Source organism: Schistocerca serialis, chromosome 3 (assembly GCF_023864345.2).
Source record: "Schistocerca serialis cubense isolate TAMUIC-IGC-003099 chromosome 3, iqSchSeri2.2, whole genome shotgun sequence".
NCBI classification, from domain to species: domain Eukaryota; kingdom Metazoa; phylum Arthropoda; class Insecta; order Orthoptera; family Acrididae; genus Schistocerca; species Schistocerca serialis.
In genome coordinates this window covers 555,845,450-555,865,360 of record NC_064640.1, presented here as the reverse complement: position 1 = coordinate 555,865,360, position 19,911 = coordinate 555,845,450, and the positions used below count along the sequence as shown (strand labels likewise).

The 19,911-nt window shown below is 38.5% G+C and overlaps 1 protein-coding gene across 6 annotated transcripts in view; it reads left to right on the top strand.

Annotated features, from left to right (window-relative positions):
• LOC126470451 (uncharacterized) overlaps window positions 1-19,911 on the top strand; it is a 45,980-nt gene that overhangs the window by 20,763 nt on the left and 5,306 nt on the right. Inside the window, exons 4-6 of one of the 6 annotated variants that reach the window (XR_007586208.1) lie at window positions 10,765-10,835; window positions 11,657-11,792; window positions 12,090-12,286. The exons of 2 other annotated variants lie outside the window; for them this stretch is intronic. Coding sequence is in view for 1 of the 4 variants with exons in the window: in XM_050098300.1 (XP_049954257.1) it covers window positions 10,765-10,835 (71 nt within the window). In the remaining 3 variants the exon portion in view is untranslated. Of the gene's footprint in view, window positions 1-7,835; window positions 10,836-11,656; window positions 11,793-12,089; window positions 12,287-19,911 lie in introns of those variants that run through there. 3 more of the 6 variants (XM_050098296.1, XM_050098300.1, XM_050098297.1) reach the window with 3 other exon arrangements.

Here is a 19,911-nt window from a genome sequence, read left to right as displayed (position 1 = left end):
AGTTGAGGTGCCTTGCATGTGATATCTTTTGAAGGGACAGTCAGGAATATGGTGATGGTAATTTGAAATTAGATTGTCTCCGGTTACCTCATGGTTGGAGACTGCACAGATAGTGTGGCAGGAGGGTGTTTGATCTCAATCAGATGAGACTTGCATGTGGAGATTTAAGTTGAGGTGTCTTGGTAGTGATTTATTTTGAAGGGACAGACAGGAAAATATGGTTACTACTTCGAAATTAAATTGTCTTATGTTACCTAATGGTCAGAGACTGCTAAGATAGTGTGGTTGGAGGGTGTTTGATCTGAAGGAGATGAGACTTGCGTGTGGAGATTTAAGTTGAGGTGTCTTGCATGTGATTTCTTTTGAAGGGACGGACAGGAATATATGGTGAGTACTTCGAAATTAAATTTTCTCCGTTTACCTCATGGTCAGAAACTGCACAGATAGTGTGGGAGGAGGGTGTTTGATCTGAATCAGATGAGACTTGCGTGTGGAGATTTAAGTTGAGGTGTCTTGCATATGATTTCTTTTGAAAAGAAAAACACGATATATGGTGAGTACTTCGAAATTCCATTGTCTCACGTGACCTTATCATCAGTGACTGCGCAGGTTGTGTGGGAGAAGCTAGTTTAACCTGAATCTGATGAGATTTGCGTGTGGAGATTTAAGTTGAGGTTTCTTGCATGTGATTTCTGTAAGGATAAAAAACGAATATATAGTGAGTACTTCAAATTTCCATTGCCTCCCATGGCCTCATCGTCGGTGACTGCACAGTAGTGTGGGCGAAGCGTGTTTGATCTGAATCAGATGAGACTTGCGTGTGGAGATTTAAGTTGAGGTGTCTTGCATGTGATATCTTTCGAAGAGGCAGACAGGAATATATGGTTAGTACTTCCAAATTAAATTGTATCCGGTTACAACATGGTCGGAGACTACGCAGATAGTGTGGGAGGAAGGTGTTTGATCTGAATGAGATTAGACTTGCGTGTGGAGATTTAAGTTGAGGTGTCTTGCATGTGATTTATTTCGAAGGGACAGACAGGAATATATGGTTAGTACTTCGAAATTAAATTGTCTCATGGTACCTCATGGTCAGAGACTGCTCAGATAGTGTGGTTGGAGGGTGTTTGATCTGAAGGAGATGAGACTTGCGTGTGGAGATTTAAGTTGATGTTTTTTGCATGTCATTTCTTTAAGGGTCAAAAACGAACATATAGTGAGTACTTCAAAATTCCATTGCCTCCCATTTCCTCATTATCGGTGACTGCACAGGTCATGTCGGAGGAGAGTGGTTGACCTGAATCAGATGAGACTTGCGTGTGGAGCTTTAAGTTGAGATTTCTTGCATGTGATTTCTTTAAGGGTCAAAAACGAATATATAGTGAGTACTTCAAAATTCTATTGCCTCCCATTACCTCATCATCAGTAACTGCACAGGTAGTGTGGGAGGAGTGTGGTTGATGTGAATCAGATGAGGCTTGCATGCGGATATTTAAGTTGAGGTGTCTTACATATGATTTCTTTTGAAAAGACAAACACGTTACATGATGAGTACTTCGAAACTCCATTGTGTCACATGACCTTATCGTCGGTGACTGCAAAGGTAGTATGGGAGAACCGTGTTTGATTTGAATCAGATGATACTTGCGTGTGGAGATTTAAGTTGTGGTGTCTTGCATGTGATTTCTTTTGAAGGGACTGACAGGAATATATGGTGAGTACTTCGAAATTAAATTCTCTCCGTTTACCTCATGCTCAGGAACTGCACAGATAGTGTGGGAGAAGCTAGTTTAACCTGAATCTGATGAGACTTGCGTGTGGAGATTTAAGTTGAGGTTTCTTGCATGTGATTTCTTTAAGGGTAAAAAACGAATATATAGTGAGTACTTCAAAATTCCATTGCCTCCCATTACCTCATCATCGGTGACTTCACAGGTAGTGTGGGAGGAGCGTGGTTGATCTGAATCAGATGAGGCTTGCGTGTGGAGATTTAAGTTGAGGTGTCTTGCATATGTTTTCTTTTGAAAAGAAAAACATGATTTATGACGAGTACTTCGAAATTCCATTGTCTCACGTGACCTCATTGTCGGTGACTGCAAAGGTAGTGTTGGAGAAGCGATTTGATCTGAATCAGATGAGACTTGCGTGTGGAGATTTAAGTTGAGGTTTCTTGCGTGTGATTTTTTTTGAAGAGACAGACAGGAATATATAGTTAGAACTTCTAAATTAAATTGTATCCAGTTACCTCATGGTCGGAGACTACACAGATAGTGTGGGAGGAAGGTGTTTGATGTGAATCAGATGAGACTTGTGTGTGGATATTTAAGTTGAGGTGTCTTGCATGTGATTTCTTTTGAAGGGACAGACAGGAATATATGGTGAGCACTTGGGAATTAAATTCTCTCCGTTTACCTCATGGTCAGAAACTGCACAGATAGTGTGGGAGGAGGTTGTTTGATTCGTATCCGATGAGACTTGCGTGTGGAGATTTAAGTTGAGGTTTCTTGCGTGTTATTTCTTTTGAAGGGACAAAAACGATTATGTAGTGAGTACTTCAAAATTCCATTCCCTTCCATGACCTCAAGGTCGGAGACTGCACAGATAGTGTGGGAGGAGGGTGTTTGATCTGAATCAGATGAGACTTGCGTGTGGAGACTTCAGTTGAGGTTTCAGGTGTGTGATTTCTTTTGAAGGGGAAAAAACGAATATATACTGAGTACTTCAAAATTCCATTGCCTCCCATGGCCTCATCATCGGTGACTGCATAGGTAGTAAGGGAGAAGCGTGTTTGACCTGAATCAGATGAGACTTGCGTGTGGCGAATTAAGTTGAGGTATCTTGCAAGTGATTTCTTTTGAAGGGGCAGACAGGAATATATGGTTAGTACTTCGAAATTAAATTGTATCCGGTTACCACATTGTCGGAGAGTACACAGACAGTGTGGGAGGAAGGTGTTTGATCTGAATGAGATTAGACTTGCGTGTGAAGATTTAAGTTGAGGTGCCTTGCATGTGATTTCTTTTGAAGGGACAGTCAGGAATATATGATAGTGATTTGAAATTAGATTCTCTCCAGTTACCTCATGGTCGGAGACTGCTCAGATAGTGTGGTAGGAGGGGGTTTGATCTGAAGGAGATGAGACTTCCGTGTGGAGATTTAATATGAGGTGTCTTCCATATGATTTCTTTTGAAGAGACAAACACGATATATGGTGGGTACTTCGAAATTCCATTGTCTCACGTGACCTCTTCGTCAGTGACTGCACAGGTTGTGTGGGAGAAGCTAGTTTAACCTGAATCTGATGAGATTTGCGTGTGGAGATTTAACTTGAGGTTTCTTGCATGTCATTTCTTTAAGGGTCAAAAACGAATATATAGTGAGTACTTCAAAATTCCACTGCCTCCCATAACCTCATCATCGGTGACTGCACAGGTAGTGTGGGAGAAGCGTGTTTCATCTGATTCAGATGAGACTTGCGTGTGGAGATTTAAGTTGAGGTTTCTTGCATGTCATTTCATTAAGGGTCAAATACGAATATATAGTGAGTACTTCAAAATTTCATTGCCTCCCATTACCTCATCAACGGTGACTGCACAGGTAGTGTGGGAGGAGCGTGGTTGATCTGAATCAGATGAGACTTGTGTGTGGAGATTTAAGTCGAGGTTTCTTGCGTTTGATTTCTTTTGAAGGGTCAAAAATGAATATCTAGTGAGTGCTTCAAAATTTCATTGCTTCCCATGACCTCATCGCCGGTGACTGCACAGATAGTGTGGGAAGAGCGTGTTTGATCTGAATCAGATGAAACCTGAAGGTGGAGATTTAAGTTGAGGTTTCTTGCGTTTGAGTTCTTTTGAAGGGTCAAAAATGAATATCTAGTGAGTGCTTCAAAATTTCATTGCTTCCCATGACCTCATCGCCGGTGACTGCACAGATAGTGTGGGAAGAGCGTGTTTGATCTGAATCAGATGAAACCTGAAGGTGGAGATTTAAGTTGAGGTGTCATGCATGTGATTTCTTTTGAAGGGGCAGATAGGAATACGTGGTTATTACTTCTAAATGAAATTGTATCCAGTTACCTCATGGTCGGAGTGTGTACAGATAGTGTGGGAGGAAGGTGTTTGATGTGAATCAGATGAGACTTGTGTGTGGAGATTTAAGTTGAGGTTTCTTGCGTGTGATTTCTTTTGCCGGACGAAAACGAATATATAGTGAGTACTTCAAAATTCCATTGCCTGCCATGGCCGCATCGTCGGTGACTGCACAATAGTGTGGGAGAAGCGTGTTTGATCTGAATCAGATGAGACTTGTGTGTGGAGATTTAAGTTGAGGTGTCTTGCATGTGAATTCTTTTGAAGGGACATACAGGAATATATGGTTAGCACTTCGAAATTAAATTCTCTCCGTTTACCTCATGGTCAGAAACTGCACAGATAGTGTGGGAGGAGGTTGTTTGATCCGTATCCGATGAGACTTGCGTGTGGAGATTTAAGTTGAGGTGTCTTGCATGTGATATCCTTCGAAGGGGCAGACAGGAATATATGGTTAGTACTTCGAAATTAAATTGTATCCGGTTACCACATTGTCGGAGACTACACAGATAGTGTGGGAGGAAGGTGTTTGATCTGAATCAGATTAGACTTGCGTGTGGAGATTTAAGTTGAGGTGCCTTGCATGTGATATCTTTTGAAGGGACAGTCAGGAATATGGTGATGGTAATTTGAAATTAGATTGTCTCCGGTTACCTCATGGTTGGAGACTGCACAGATAGTGTGGCAGGAGGGTGTTTGATCTCAATCAGATGAGACTTGCATGTGGAGATTTAAGTTGAGGTGTCTTGGTAGTGATTTATTTTGAAGGGACAGACAGGAAAATATGGTTACTACTTCGAAATTAAATTGTCTTATGTTACCTAATGGTCAGAGACTGCTAAGATAGTGTGGTTGGAGGGTGTTTGATCTGAAGGAGAAGAGACTTGCGTGTGGAGATTTAAGTTGAGGTGTCTTGCATGTGATTTCTTTTGAAGGGACGGACAGGAATATATGGTGAGTACTTCGAAATTAAATTTTCTCCGTTTACCTCATGGTCAGAAACTGCACAGATAGTGTGGGAGAAGCTAGTTTAACCTGAATCTGATGAGACTTGCGTGTGGAGATTTAAGTTGAGGTTTCTTGCATGTGATTTCTTTAAGGGTAAAAAACGAATATATAGTGAGTACTTCAAAATTCCATTGCCTCCCATTACCTCATCATCGGTGACTTCACAGGTAGTGTGGGAGGAGCGTGGTTGATCTGAATCAGATGAGGCTTGCGTGTGGAGATTTAAGTTGAGGTGTCTTACATATGTTTTCTTTTGAAAAGAAAAACATGATTTATGACGAGTACTTCGAAATTCCATTGTCTCACGTGACCTCATTGTCGGTGACTGCAAAGGTAGTGTTGGAGAAGCGATTTGATCTGAATCAGATGAGACTTGCGTGTGGAGATTTAAGTTGAGGTTTCTTGCGTGTGATTTTTTTTGAAGAGACAGACAGGAATATATAGTTAGAACTTCTAAATTAAATTGTATCCAGTTACCTCATGGTCGGAGACTACACAGATAGTGTGGGAGGAAGGTGTTTGATGTGAATCAGATGAGACTTGTGTGTGGATATTTAAGTTGAGGTGTCTTGCATGTGATTTCTTTTGAAGGGACAGACAGGAATATATGGTGAGCACTTGGAAATTAAATTCTCTCCGTTTAACTCATGGTCAGAAACTGCACAGATAGTGTGGGAGGAGGTTGTTTGATTCGTATCCGATGAGACTTGCGTGTGGAGATTTAAGTTGAGGTGTCTTGCATGTGATTTCTTTTGAGGGGACAGACAGGAATATATGGTGAGTACTTCGAAATTAAATTCTTTCCATTTACCTCATGGTCAGAAACTGCACAAATAGTGTGGGAGGAGAGTGTTTGATCTGAATCAGATGATACTTGCGTGTGGAGATTTAAGTTGTGGTGTCTTGCATATGATTTCTTTTGAAAAGACAAACACGATATATGGTGAGTACTTCAAAATTCCATTGTCTCACGTGACCTCATCGTCAGTGACTGCACAGGTTGTGTGGGAGAAGCTAGTTTAACCTGAATCTGATGAGACTTGCGATTGGACATTTAAGTTGAGGTTTCTTGCATGTGATTTCTTTAAGGGTAAAAAACGATTATATAGTGAGTACTTCAAGATTCCATTGCCTCCCATTACCTCATCATCGGTGACTGCACAGGTAGTATGGGAGGAGAGTGGTTGATCTGAATCAGATGAGACTTTCGTGTGGAGAATTAAGTTGAGGTGTCTTGCAAGTGAATTTTTTTGAAGGGACAGACAGGAATATATGGTTAGTACTTCGAAATTAAATTGTCTGCGGTTACCTGATGGTTGGGGACTGCACAAATAATGTGGGTGGAGGGTTTCTGATCTGAATCAGATGCAATCAGATGGAGATTTAAGTTGAGGTGTCTTGCATAAGATTTCTTTTGAAATGACAAACACGATATATGGTGAGTACTTCGAAATTCCATTGTCTCATGTGACCTCATCGTCGGTGACTGCGCAGGTAGTGTGGGGGGAGGGTGTTTGATCTGTATCAAATGAGACTTGTGCATGGTGATTTTAGTTGAGGAGTCTTGCATGTGATTTCTTTTGAAGGGACAGACGGGAATATTTGGTTACTACTTCGAAATTAAATTGTCTCGTGTTACCTCATGGTCAGAGACTGCTCAGATAGTGTGATAGGGGGGTGTTTGATCTGAATCAGATGAGACTTGCGTGAGGTGATTTATGTTGAGGTGTCTTGCATATGATTTCTTTTGAAAAGACAATCACGATATATGATGAGTACTTCGGAATTCCCTGTCTCACGTGACCTCATCGTCGGTGTCTGCAGAGGTAGTGTTGGAGGTGCGTGTTTGATCTGAATCAGATGACACTTTCGTGTGGAGATTTAATATGAGGTTTCTTGCGTGTGATTCCTTTTGAAGGGACAGACTGGAATATATGGTGAGTGCTTCGAAATTAAATTGTCTCGCGTTACCTCATGGTCAGAGACTGCACAGGTAGTGCGGGAGGAGGGTGTTTGATCTCAATCAGATGAGACTTGCGTGTGAAGATTTAAGTTGAGGTTTCTTGCATGTGATTCCTTTTGAAGTTACAAACACGATTGTATGGTGAGTACTTCGAAATTCCACTGTCTGTGGCAGACCTTATGGTCGCTGGTTGCAGAGACAACTTGGAGAAAGCATACTTGATCCGAATTCGGTCGTGGTTGGCAAGTGTAATCTTAACTTGCATTCCTCAGCATGTGACTTGATTAACTGGTTCAGGAATGTTTCTTTTGAAGTTGAAATATTTGACTGTGTCATTCATTTATTTCCTATAGATTAGAAGTAAGTAACCTCGTAAGAAAGGAAGTGCCCCGGTTGGTACTGTGTCAGAGTAAATGTACTTTTATTATTTGGGTAATGGGGTAATGAACTACAAAATTTCGGGAGAATGTGTGTGAAAGTTCTATAGGACCACATTTCTGTTTTGCTATTCCTTACTGCTTCAAACTCTTAAGGATTTAGAGGACATCCAGTGTGTGGTGGAACTATACAGATAGATGATAGACAGCCTGCTAGTATCTTAATGTCACGTGAGCCATTGAGGTTATTAAAATTGAAGCTCCTTCTAGAGACTTATGAATGTTGTAGATAGTTACAGTGTGTAGATCCATCACTGTGTGTATTGAAAGTATAAGTGTTGTGCATTAGTGGATACCAATGTGAGTAATTAGATGTGAAACCTCAGGATCTTCACACATGATAAGTTTACAGTGAGTGTAATAAAAGTGACAATACTTGGCAAGCCTTAGTTGTGGCAAGAGGTCATTTTCATTTCGTGTATTGTGTTAAGTGTCTGTTAATTTTATGGACATTATGAAGCTGAAACCATATTTAATTTTAAATACCTTAACCATATGAGCTACAGAACTTTCATTTATTATCTGTCAGAGTACAGTAATAGAAGCTAGAGTGATCAGTATTTAAATGGGGACTTCCAACAGTGTAATGGTGAGTTCATTGGAATTGTTAACTTCATTGTTTTGAGCAGGTTGGGGTAAAAGGCAGTTTCTTTACTTCCACTCATAGTATGCCAAAAGCGAACAATACACACAGGTGTAATGTGTTGTGGTGCAGCAGACAGAACAGTTAGTGATTCATCTCAGATTTCTTGTGTTTTGGGAAATAAATAGCACAAATACAAACAGCACATGACTGGGTCAAAATCAAGGTTACCAACACTTTTCCTAGAACAAGTTTAATAGAGACAGTGTAGTGGGACCCGCCTATTGACGAACATTGGCAGTGAAACAGTGTGAACATCACATGACACATTTGAATTGCACAGTGAATGTCTACATGAAATATCTTGAGCATTTACAGAATATTATTGTTTTTGTGGGGATGCAGGCTGGGAGTGTGTTCCATGAAAAATGAAGTACATCATTCTTGAAAATTTCTCGGGTATTCAGCCAGGTAGCGTAATCCAAAAAGCACAACATTTCAGCAATCCGACTTCTTGCCATCTAAAGGAGTTCTTGGTGTTTCATCAAGAACGCCTGAAGATGGCAAGAAGTCGGCTTTCTGAAATATCACGCCTTTTGAATGATGCTACCTGTCTGAATACCCGAGAAATATTCAAGATTTCTGTACGCCGGGAAAACCTTAGATCATACATCATTCTTATCATATTGTGACACACTGTGAAAGCGTCAGTTTTAAAATATCAAAGAAAACACTAGATGTGATGTGATGTGATGTGATGTGATTTGGTTTGCTCTTCATGTGACAGGATATTGATTGGTTGTAACAGGAAACACATTTTTTAGTGTCGTGGAAGTGTGTGAAAAAATTTCGCTTTTACCACAGGCAAGAAAACATTGTGAATGAAATGTGGATGACTTGTATGTTTCAGTACACAATATGAGTTAATGTTAGCTTGATGTAAAGGTACTGCCTCCTACTCTATGATGGACACAAATTTAATGTGTTGTGTATCACAGTCAGTCAGTGTTGTGATTTATTAAGTGGATTTCATGTGGTTAGAGGCTGAGACAGTTAATATGTATTTGAGATAAGGCTTTAAGAATGTGAGCAGAACATATAGTAGCATCTGCTATATACATTTGACAACCACTTGTCAGAAGAATGAGTGTTTTTGCACAGAGTTTGATGTATTGAAGATGTGACAGCCATGTTGTTGGTCATGAGGAGCTGAAGTTGCTGTAATTGTGTTCAGTAATACAGTATGCATTGGCAGACAATGATGAAAATAATTATTGATGTGACACATAGTGGCAATGATGTGCAGTTCTTATAAATTAAGTGCAAGATTTTGTCAGTGAGATGGGGTGATTGGGAAACATTGCTACAGCATTTCAGCCTCAGTGTATCATAACTGATTATTCAAATTGTGATAATTCAGCCTGTCACCAGATACTACAGTGTGTACATTTCCACTCATATTGACTGCTGTAACTATGCTGCCACTTGCCTTTGGTTACTGTAACATGGTTCTCAAGTCTGATTCCATCTCGATTCCCACTTACTGTGTAATGCCATGTTGCACACTTGCCATGCATGAAAGGACGTGAGGAACTTTTTGGCATATCACTTGTTAATCGTGCAAGGCTTTTCCCAAAAAGGCAGATCAGCATATTATTTGTGTAATGGTTATTTCAAAAGCAGTTTTGTTATGCTTGTGGCTGTTGTATTGCATTAGTGTGCACCTTCTTTGCATGTTTCAGGTGTGAGGCTACCTGGAGCTGACAATGTGCAACTTTGAGGTTACCTAACAGCACTGAATTTTATTGAATATCGGCATCGAGTTGTTGGTGCTCCTGTAATAAATATTGCTGTTGTTGTCAACATTAATATATTATGTCTATATGAGCCAAACAAGGTGGAATTTAAAGAGGATATGAGAATACAGACCAAATTGAGTGTCATTTGAAAAGCATGTAACCTTCCACAGTAGTTTCAACTCTGCACTAAAATATTGTTACACTGTAAAGTAACAGTGACATTCTAACAAGAAAAATTAATTAAACAGAAGTTTGAAGTGATGAAATAGCTTCACATGTCAGAAAATACTGTAATTGTGTTCAAATATAAGTCCTTGGCATGAAAGATTTTCGTTGCAAAATATGTGGTTACGAAGAATCACATAACGTCTCAGGTTTGGAATTACCGGTACATAGCAGAAAGAAAATAAAGTAACTTGCTGTCATAATAAAGGCTATTTAGGCCATAACTTTTTTTCTGTGCTCGGCAAAATCACCGGACTTATTCTTGACCTCAGAGAAGAGTGGAAAATGGTAAAGTGCAAACCTCATGATGGGAGATGACTGTGACAGGTTTTAACTTTCAGGAAAATTGCTACAGCCCATGCATCACATCATTTTCATTGTAAGAATCCATTAATGAAGAGATGCTGATTTGAGCATTATGTGAAAAATTTAGGTTCATTGGAGCACTTTTTAAGAAGAGGAATTTGATTACAAAAAGTTGTAGAACTGAGGTTTCCTTGAAGTTTGTAAATCACTGTTTTTTCATATGGCCTGTATTTGTGTAAGGAATAGATGTAGTCTCTTTGATATTTTCTACTCCTTTATTGCACTGCAGTTTGTTATACTTATTGATGCACTCAATGTTAGAAAGTAGTTAATATTGATGTGAATTTATTTCCAGCATGAAAAACATAGCCTACTATGGACCTGTTCACCTTACCTAAAGGAGGAAAAGGAGGAAATGCCATCAAGGTAAATAAATCATGTGTAAATATACCTACAATGCCTTGAATGGACAACATCATAGAATTCTTCAATGTGCAAGTTTACAGGGGAGAAGGGGGGGGGGGGGGGTCAGGAAATTGTGCAAGGGGAAGCGGTGAATGAAATTATTGTATATTGTCCCTCAGGAGTCAGAAAGTAACCCTAAGCCTACTGCAGATAAAAATCATGAATGTAGTATAACAAATTGAATAGCAGACTATGAAGATGATTAAATGTGGAAGGAGTTTGTTTTCATTGGTAGAATAATAGAATGGAATCGGTTAAGAACTTGACCATGATCATTATTGCTGCACCTTTTTTATTTCACTATAGGGAAACACAAAACCAGAAAAAAGTAAGTTTTTCCATATATACATCCCCTGAAGTGAAGTGCTAGTTGGTAGTAATAAATAAAACATAACTGCCTATCAGAAAGCCTCTACAGTGGAATCAGTGTAGTGCCATATTTCTATTATTTGGTTGACAATATCAAATAATGCCATGTGTTGCAAGTGCTATCTCAGTGCCTGTCCTGTACTGCACCATAATTAGGTAATCCTCCGTATCATCCCATCTCCAGAGTGAAGAGAAGTTGTTGATTTATTGTATTTGTCAAATTGAATGAAGTTTCTGTAGAACTGGAGTGGAACTCCCCCCCCCCCCCCTCCTCCTCCTCCCCCCCACACACACTTGTAACTAATAGCCTTGAGAGGGGGGCAAATTTTGCTAGTTAATGAAACTACCAGTTGTTTTGTAGGCTCATCTTTGTGCCTTTAAAGAAATGTAAGTTTTTAATTTCTGTTTTGCAGGAGGGATAACAGGAGAAAGCTGTGCATTAATAAATTACAGTGACATTGTAGTACTTCAGTCAGGATTTCCTAAATTCTTTATAGTGATCCCAAACTGATCAACAAGCAACAATGGAAATTCCACACAATTTCTAAGGTCAGTTATTGGACAAGAGATGGATACAAAACTGTCTATTTTAAAAATTTTAATAGGCTGCATAATATTATCTTTCCATAAGATCAGTGAAAAGTTGCTGCTTAGTCAACTGTGTGAGCTTTGCATATAATAAGTGACAGTTTTTTAAATATTTTATTAATATTTCTGTATTTTCTTCCTCTCCCCCCTTTATTCTTCTTCTTCTTCTTCTTCCCTCTAGCAGCTTATGATATTTGCTCCAATACTGTAATAGTCTGTTAGACAATAAAATATAAACTAATTAAACTTTTTCTTTAGGCAGGGGATGTTGTAAAGTGAAGATGCAGTAGGGGAGTGTCTTAGCTGTAGTTGTTGCACTACAGTAAATGGTTTCTAATGAACAAGGATGACAGATGACTGGAAAAATATTATTTGAAATTCCAGAGTTCAAGGAAGTTCTGCAACAGTTCCCCATTGCACACTAACGTGTGGTATACATATGAGGCATGTGCTAGGTATGTATATTTGGTGCATGTTACTTTTTGATTCATTAACTGCTGGTGTAATTTTGTTTTTAACATACCTTTTGTATGCAGCAAATTACACTTTTAATTTTACACCATACATTTTTCACATCTATTTACAATTGAACATTGTTAGAACAGATTTATACTGGTGCTATTCACTAGTAAACAAGAATTTTGTTTATGTATGCCCTTAAATTGTTTCCCGACTTTTATTAAATTATAATGTTGGAGTGTAATCAGTGAAGTAGTAGGCAAGCTGTTCTAAAAGTTATTTAACCCTTACCACGTGTTTTTTTTTAAGCAAAGTTGGTATGTTTCTGTGTCATATAAGAATTATGAGCAGTCTACTATATTTTTTGATAATCATATTTTTGTGATTTAGGACGAAGAGCTGTGGTGGTATGATGTATATCCCTTGGGGGCCCTTTTTGTGAGCGTTTTTTATACTGAAGATTAGTTGGTGTATATTTGTTTACTCCTGTTGATCCTACACATTTTCATTATCTGTCTTTTGGGAAGATAAAAAATCTTATTCCTTCCCGTACACCATACTTTGTTAGTGGCAAGTCATTGACCGTTGGCATTTCAGCCAATTTTATTCTGGTACTTATTTAGGCATTAAAAATTGTGAGATACCATGTTGCAATATTTTCACTGATGCTGCGCCATTGTACTTGTGCAAGTGTGTGATACTTACTCCACACAGGTGTCTGTATTAGCCCCAGAAGCTAGTGATAGTGGTTGTACAAATAAGAGGAAATAAATCGTACTTCCACTGACTGTTCTGTAAAATTAATTGTAAATTTGCTCCAGCATAATGAACAGAACAATCAGTGAATACATGTTACAGGTGGCTACTTCAGTTGTGTGTGATTGCTTGCTCTTCTATTACTGGAAAAAAAAGCTTAAAATTACATGCTTTCACCATTTCCGCAAATTGGATGTACATGTATGTGATGCAATACTTTCAAGATCATATGTCCGCTTCTCGTATGTTGACTTAGGACATTCCAGCCATTATCAGTACAAATCATTTACTGCCATAAGAATCCAAAAGTGTACCCATTTATTCTTTGAGATACCAAAATTGTGTGAATCAAATCTAGAGATCAGTGTGCTCACTTTACAGTTTGCGTAAGGTGTCAGTCACAGATAGAACTTGAGGGACAAAGATAAAATTTTCAAGTGTCAAGTACACACACACACACACACACACACACACACACACGCACACACACAGAGAGAGAGAGAGAGAGAGAGAGAGAGAGAGAGAGAGAGAGAGAGAGAGAGAGAGCTGCTTCAGAAGCTGCAAATTCACACAGAAATTGAGTTCGATGATTCACTGTTCAAATTAATGGTATGAGCAGGAATTCAAGGCGGTGAACACCAAGAAAAAAAGTCCCTGTGAATTTGATGCGGTAGTTAGAAGTGTTAAGTGGGTTGTGGTTGGTTCACTTGATATAAAGACAAGAGGGTGCAGTAGGTTCCACTGTAAAATAATTCATGGAACAGTCATCACTGTAATAAATAAATAAATAATACATTGTATTCTGTGAAATGATGAGAAACACAGACAGAAATTTGTTTTATTGTAAAACTATTTTCATTCATTGCATTCAGAGTTCAATTTTTCAGACCACCTGAACGTGCCCATAGTGGACATCTCTTTGGTATTATGACTTAATGGTGGTGTGGCATGTGACAAGTATGTGCAAACAGAGAGAGAACAGAACACTAACAATATTTTTTGTTTACATCAGTTTTGGGGATATAGATGGTGGCAGTCAACTGATATGTAGCATTCCCCAAAATCAATATTAGGTTGAAAGAAGACAGTTCGGTTGTGAGTTTCGGACGTGGTATTTGATGCGTCAGTGAATCTAGTCGTTCAGCATAGAACATTGTGAAAAGGAGAAACATTGACACAGTGTGGTGTGATAATTTCACAATGTAATAGTGTCTGAATATTTAGGATGTGCGTGTGTAACAATACATAGTACAATATAGAGTCTTCTTCAGAGAATGTGTAATGTGTTGTGCTGTTAGCTACAAATTGTGTGACAGTGAAGTGTTTTATGTGTGAAACAGGTGCTACAGTTGCGAATATGGAAGAAAAAGTAGCATTTTCATTACTGATGTGCCATATTTTAAGCCGTCAAAGGTGAACAGTAATTGCAAGAACATAAGATGTGGTACTGTACATACAGAATTTCACACAATGTGACACTTACATAGTTGAAGTGTGGATAGTGTGCTGGTGTTATAAGTAGTTCATAGCATTTCCTTCCTATAATCTTTGCTAAAATGATGCACAAAACTCGGGCCAGCTGAACTTAGTGATACTGAATGTCAACTTTGCCCCATAATGTGTTGTTGTTGTGACTTCATAAATGACCAAACAGAAAGATAATAGAACACTGACAGTATATCTTGATTTTAGAAATGTGTGTTCTGGTTACAGGCTGATAAGTTATGTAACCTGAAGTCTAGATTAGGTGAAAAAGTGACAGTTTGGTTGTAAGTTAACAAAACCAACAAATACATATAGAAAATGTTAGATTTGATGGCATACTGATCTACAGCATAGCCGTAGGCCCCGGTTAGGTTGAAAGATTACACTTTCGTGTGATGTAATGAGAGTTATACTCCAAGCAGGTAATCAACCAACTGAACTATTAGGTGTAGAAAGTAGCTCTTCTTACTTCCTCTGATGGTCAAGAATCCATTCAGGTGTGTGTGTTTCCTCTAGGTATATCACCGTGATCCAGTATGAAAGCTCTTGCTCTGGCAAACTTGAATTGGGTTGTGAAGGATGTGGTATTCATAATGATAATAGAGAGAATGGAGTTTTGCTTGAAATTTTAGATCTGATACAGGAGAGGATCATTCAAAATGAGTATCAATAGGGTGTGTGAGGAGTGGTAACTGCTGCAGTGCAGGTTAACTCGCAGCCAATTGAAAGAAGTGGGATTTTTTTCATCTCAAGAATGTTGTCTAAACTCCAGCAGTGTTTTTTGTGTTGTGAGAGCAATTAATAATGTGCTTTAGTGAGTACTTGAGCCTCTCTGTCAGGCCTGGGGTTGTGATGCGAACCTTATGCTTTTACTTTAACAAGGAGGGATCGAGGACCGAGTGCATTTTTTCTTGTCATCGAGTGGAATGTAAGAAATGTCAGATTAATGTAATTGTATGATTAACAAATAGGCTTTCTTATGCCATTGGTGATTAGGTCTTGAAAGACATGCTGTCGTGTAAGTTTATGCAGTAACAGGTTCATTTATTTTCACTTAGGGTATCTCAGAGAGCTTGCAGTTCTGTGCTCAGTAATGTAGTGGACAGTGCAGTTAGTGATATGATGTGGTGAACGATATCCCCACCTTGTTGAAATATGTCGAGAAGCCTGTGAGTCGGCAGTGTTAAAACTGGTGAAAAGTGAAGTTATGTTGCATAATGTACAGAAAAATTGTTCAGTAGTTAATGTGGTGTGTTTTGTGTGTTTCATATGTGTAACATACCACTAAATAGACAAAAAACATATTTTTAGTATATGGTATAGTGGAGAGGAGTGCTGTTACCAATATGAGTGCAACCTTCGAAAAACCAGTTGCCTTGAGTTGATGGAAGTGGTAAATAGTGCAGTGCCAAGATTTTTAAGAGGTGCATTTTGAAGAAGGAATTAGGTAGATGTGCATACTCATTCACGTGTGTCTGTTGTTACATAAATAGGATTTAGTACTGAGATGAGTAAACTGTGGTTCTACCTGTGATTTTGATTATGACATCCTCAGTGTATGTCCATTTAGTTCAAAATGTGTGTCACTATTTTCCGTGTAGTACACACAGGGGCATTTAATTTTATCTGTTCTTAAACCTGATTTGAGGAGATATTTGTGATGTTAACTACAATTTTCTTCACATATATGCAGTGCATGATGGAACTGGGTAGATACACTGCAGACTGTCTGCTAGTAGCTGAAAGTCACGTATGCCAGTGAGGTTATTAGACTTGAAGCTCCTTGCTAGTGGTGGCTGAATTTTGTAGGTGGTTACAGGATGCAGAAACAGCGCACAGTATATATTCCAAGTTGTGAGTTTAAGCGTGTGTTAATTTTGTGGATATAAAGCAGTAACTTTAATTCATTTTAAATACACTAATCTCATGAGATGGAAATTTAATTTATGATCTTTCAGAATAGAGTAACAGAATTCAGAGTGAATAGTGATTAAACGGAGACTTCCAACATTGTGATGGTAAGTTCACTGAAATTGAGAGCTTCAATGTTTTGAGAAGGTTGTATAAGAGATAGTGACTTTACTACCACTCATAACATGCAATAAGTGGATGATATACATATAAATAATGTGTTTAAAACAGTGGGCAGAACAATCAGTGGTGCGTGTCGGATGACAGAGGCTGTGTGTGTGTGTGTGTGTGTGTGTGTGTGTGTGTGTGTGTGTGTGTGTGTATGTGTGTGTTTTAATAAAACAACAAAATGTGTCATCCTCATCATGTTGTGATGTGCTGCAGAACCATCTGCGTAAAAATGTCAAAGAAAAACTCTCAAGGTAACTGAGTTGTTTTGCTCTTCATATAACAATACCTTGAATGATTGTAATATGAAACATATTTTTGTAGTGTTATGGAAGTGTGTCACAAAAAGTGTATGTTTACCACAAGCAAGAAACATTGTGAATGAAATGTGGGACGATCGAAAATTTTTAGTGCACAATATAATTTGAGTTAATGTTAGCTGGATGCAAATATATTGAAAGGGCACAACTTTTCAGTTTCACCCACTGCAGATTGAGCTGCAGGTCATTATTTGTGGACATAATTTCATTCTATTTCGGAAGTTTCACAAGTTAGCTATGGATGACGGAAAAACTGTGTTGTTTTATTTTTTGGTGCACATCCCTCAGTGATCTTAGAGTGTCCTTATTGCCTCAGTGATTATATTTATTAACTTTTCATTTCTTGTGGAGTTTGGATTGGGTATTGAATGGCATGGAGAGTGTCATCTGCTCAGATGTTAGAGGATGCTTTCATAGATGCTGGCTATGGAGTCCCAAGCCATTGCCAGCCTGAATTTTCTTTCATGAATATCAAATCAGAAATGTGGACTCAAAGGTGTGCACACTTTTACTTAATGAAAGTGGACTGATCTGGGGAACTGCTATGTTACACACTTGGATGCTGATTCTGGAGATAAGACTGTTGAGTTTAGTATGTGCTTTGCTAATTTTTCTGTTTACGAGGGTACTGAATGTTTAATACTTAGTTCAGTTTACACACTTATCCATTCCTCTTTAGGAAATATTGCTTGAAAATGAAACTATAGTTTTTTTTAATTACTTGCTCGGGAAAATTGAGTAGAAATGACTTGAAACCTAGTGCCTTTGTTTTATACCAAGTGCATGCTTTGCAGCCAGGCTTTCTAATGACTGATTGAATTTGATATTACATGCGTGTGAAGTGTAGTAGTAAGTTGAGATCTTGCGTTTGATTTCCTTTGAACAGACAAGCACGAATATATGGCGAGCATTTCGAAATTCCATTGTGTCTAGTGGCATCATTGTTGCTGGCTGTACATACATAGTGGACAGAGTGGGCTTGATCTGAATTCAGTTGAGGCTAACAAGTGTAATCTTTATTTGTATCCCTCAGCATGTGACTTGTTTAACTGTTTTGTTCGTCTTTCTCTTGGAGGGGAAATACTTCCCTATGCTGTGTGTTTATTTCATATAGACTAATACGAGGTATGTGCATGAGAAAGAAATTGCTCTATTAGAAACTATGTCAAAGTAATGATATTTTCACGGTTTGAGTAATGGTCTGAATGAACCACCAAATTTGGGGATAGTGTGCATGAATATTCCATGTGGTCACATTCCTGTTTTGCTATTCCTTTCTGCTTCAAACTCTTGGGACATTTTGAGGACATACCTACAGTAAACTATGGAACTGAGTAGATAGACCATAGATAGATAGTTATTAGCTGATAGTCACATGTAGTCACATGTGCCAGTGAGAGGTTGTTAGACATGTAACTACTCCTAGTGGCTATTGAATGTCGTAGTAGTGACAGTATGCAGAGATAGCACAGTGTTTGCTGGAACTCTGTGTTGCGCAGCAATAAATACCGAAGTGAGAAATAAGAGGTGGAACTGTATAATCTTCACACATGACCGCAAACTGATCAGTACTAATAAAACTGATATACTCGGCTTCCTTCGTCCTCTGCCACCAGGTGTTTTTAGTTTTGTGAGCTGTGTTAAGTGTGTTTTTATTTTGTGGACTACATAAAGCTGTAACTTTAAATCATTTTAAATACCCTAACCACCTGAGCTATGGAACATTCATTTAAGATCTGTCAGAGAAGAGTTACAAAAGGCAGATTGCACTGTGATTAAATGGAAAATTTCAACATTGTGATGGTGAGTTCATCGAAATAGTCAGCTTCAATGTTTTCAACAGGTTTTGTAAGAAACACTTGCTTTACTTTCACTCGTAATGCTCCTGAAGTGAGTGCTATGCAGAGAAATGACATGCCTTGGTACACTGGCATAACAGTTACTGCTGTGAAGTGAATTTCAGTTATCGCCACTTTTACAGGAGCAAGTTCAGTAGAAACAGTGTTGTGGGACTCACCTATTGAGGAACAGTGCCAGTGAAACAGCATGAACATCACATGGTGCATTTGCCTAGTCAGTCTCACAATAAATATCTCCATGAAATATCTTGAGCATTTACAGAATATAATTGTTTGTGAGGGGGGAAGAGGTTGGGAATGTAGTCCATTAAAAACAAAATATATCAACCTCATCATGTTCCAACAAACTGTGAAACCATCTGTATTAAAATGTCAACGAAACCACCTAATGTGATGTGATTTGGTTTGCTCTTCATGTGACAGGATATTGACTGGTTGTAACAGGAAACACATTTTTTAGTGTCGTGGAAGTGTGTGAAAAAATTTCGCTTTTACCACAGGCAAGAAAACATTGTGAATGAAATGTGGATGACTCGTATGTTTCAGTACACAATATGAGTAAATGTTAGCTTGATGCATAGGTGCTGCCTCCTGCTCTATGATGGACACAAATTTAATGTGTTGTGTATCACAGTCAGTCAGTGTTGTGATTTATTAAGTGGATTTCATGTGGTTAGAGGCTGAGACAGTTAATATGTATTTGAGATAAGGCTTTAAGAATGTGAGCAGAACATATAGTAGCATCTGCTATATACATTTGACAACCACTTGTCAGAAGAATGAGTGTTTTTGCACAGAGTTTGATGTATTGAAGATGTGACAGCCATGTTGTTGGTCATGAGGAGCTGAAGTTGCTGTAATTGTGTTCAGTAATACAGTATGCATTGGCAGACAATGATGAAAATAATTATTGATGTGACACATAGTGGCAATGATGTGCAGTTCTTATAAATTAAGTGCAAGATTTTGTCAGTGAGATGGGGTGATTGGGAAACATTGCTACAGTATTTCAGCCTCAGTGTATCATAACTGATTATTCAAATTGTGATAATTCAGCCTGTCACCAGATACTACAGTGTGTACATTTCCACTCATATTGACTGCTGTAACTATGCTGCCACT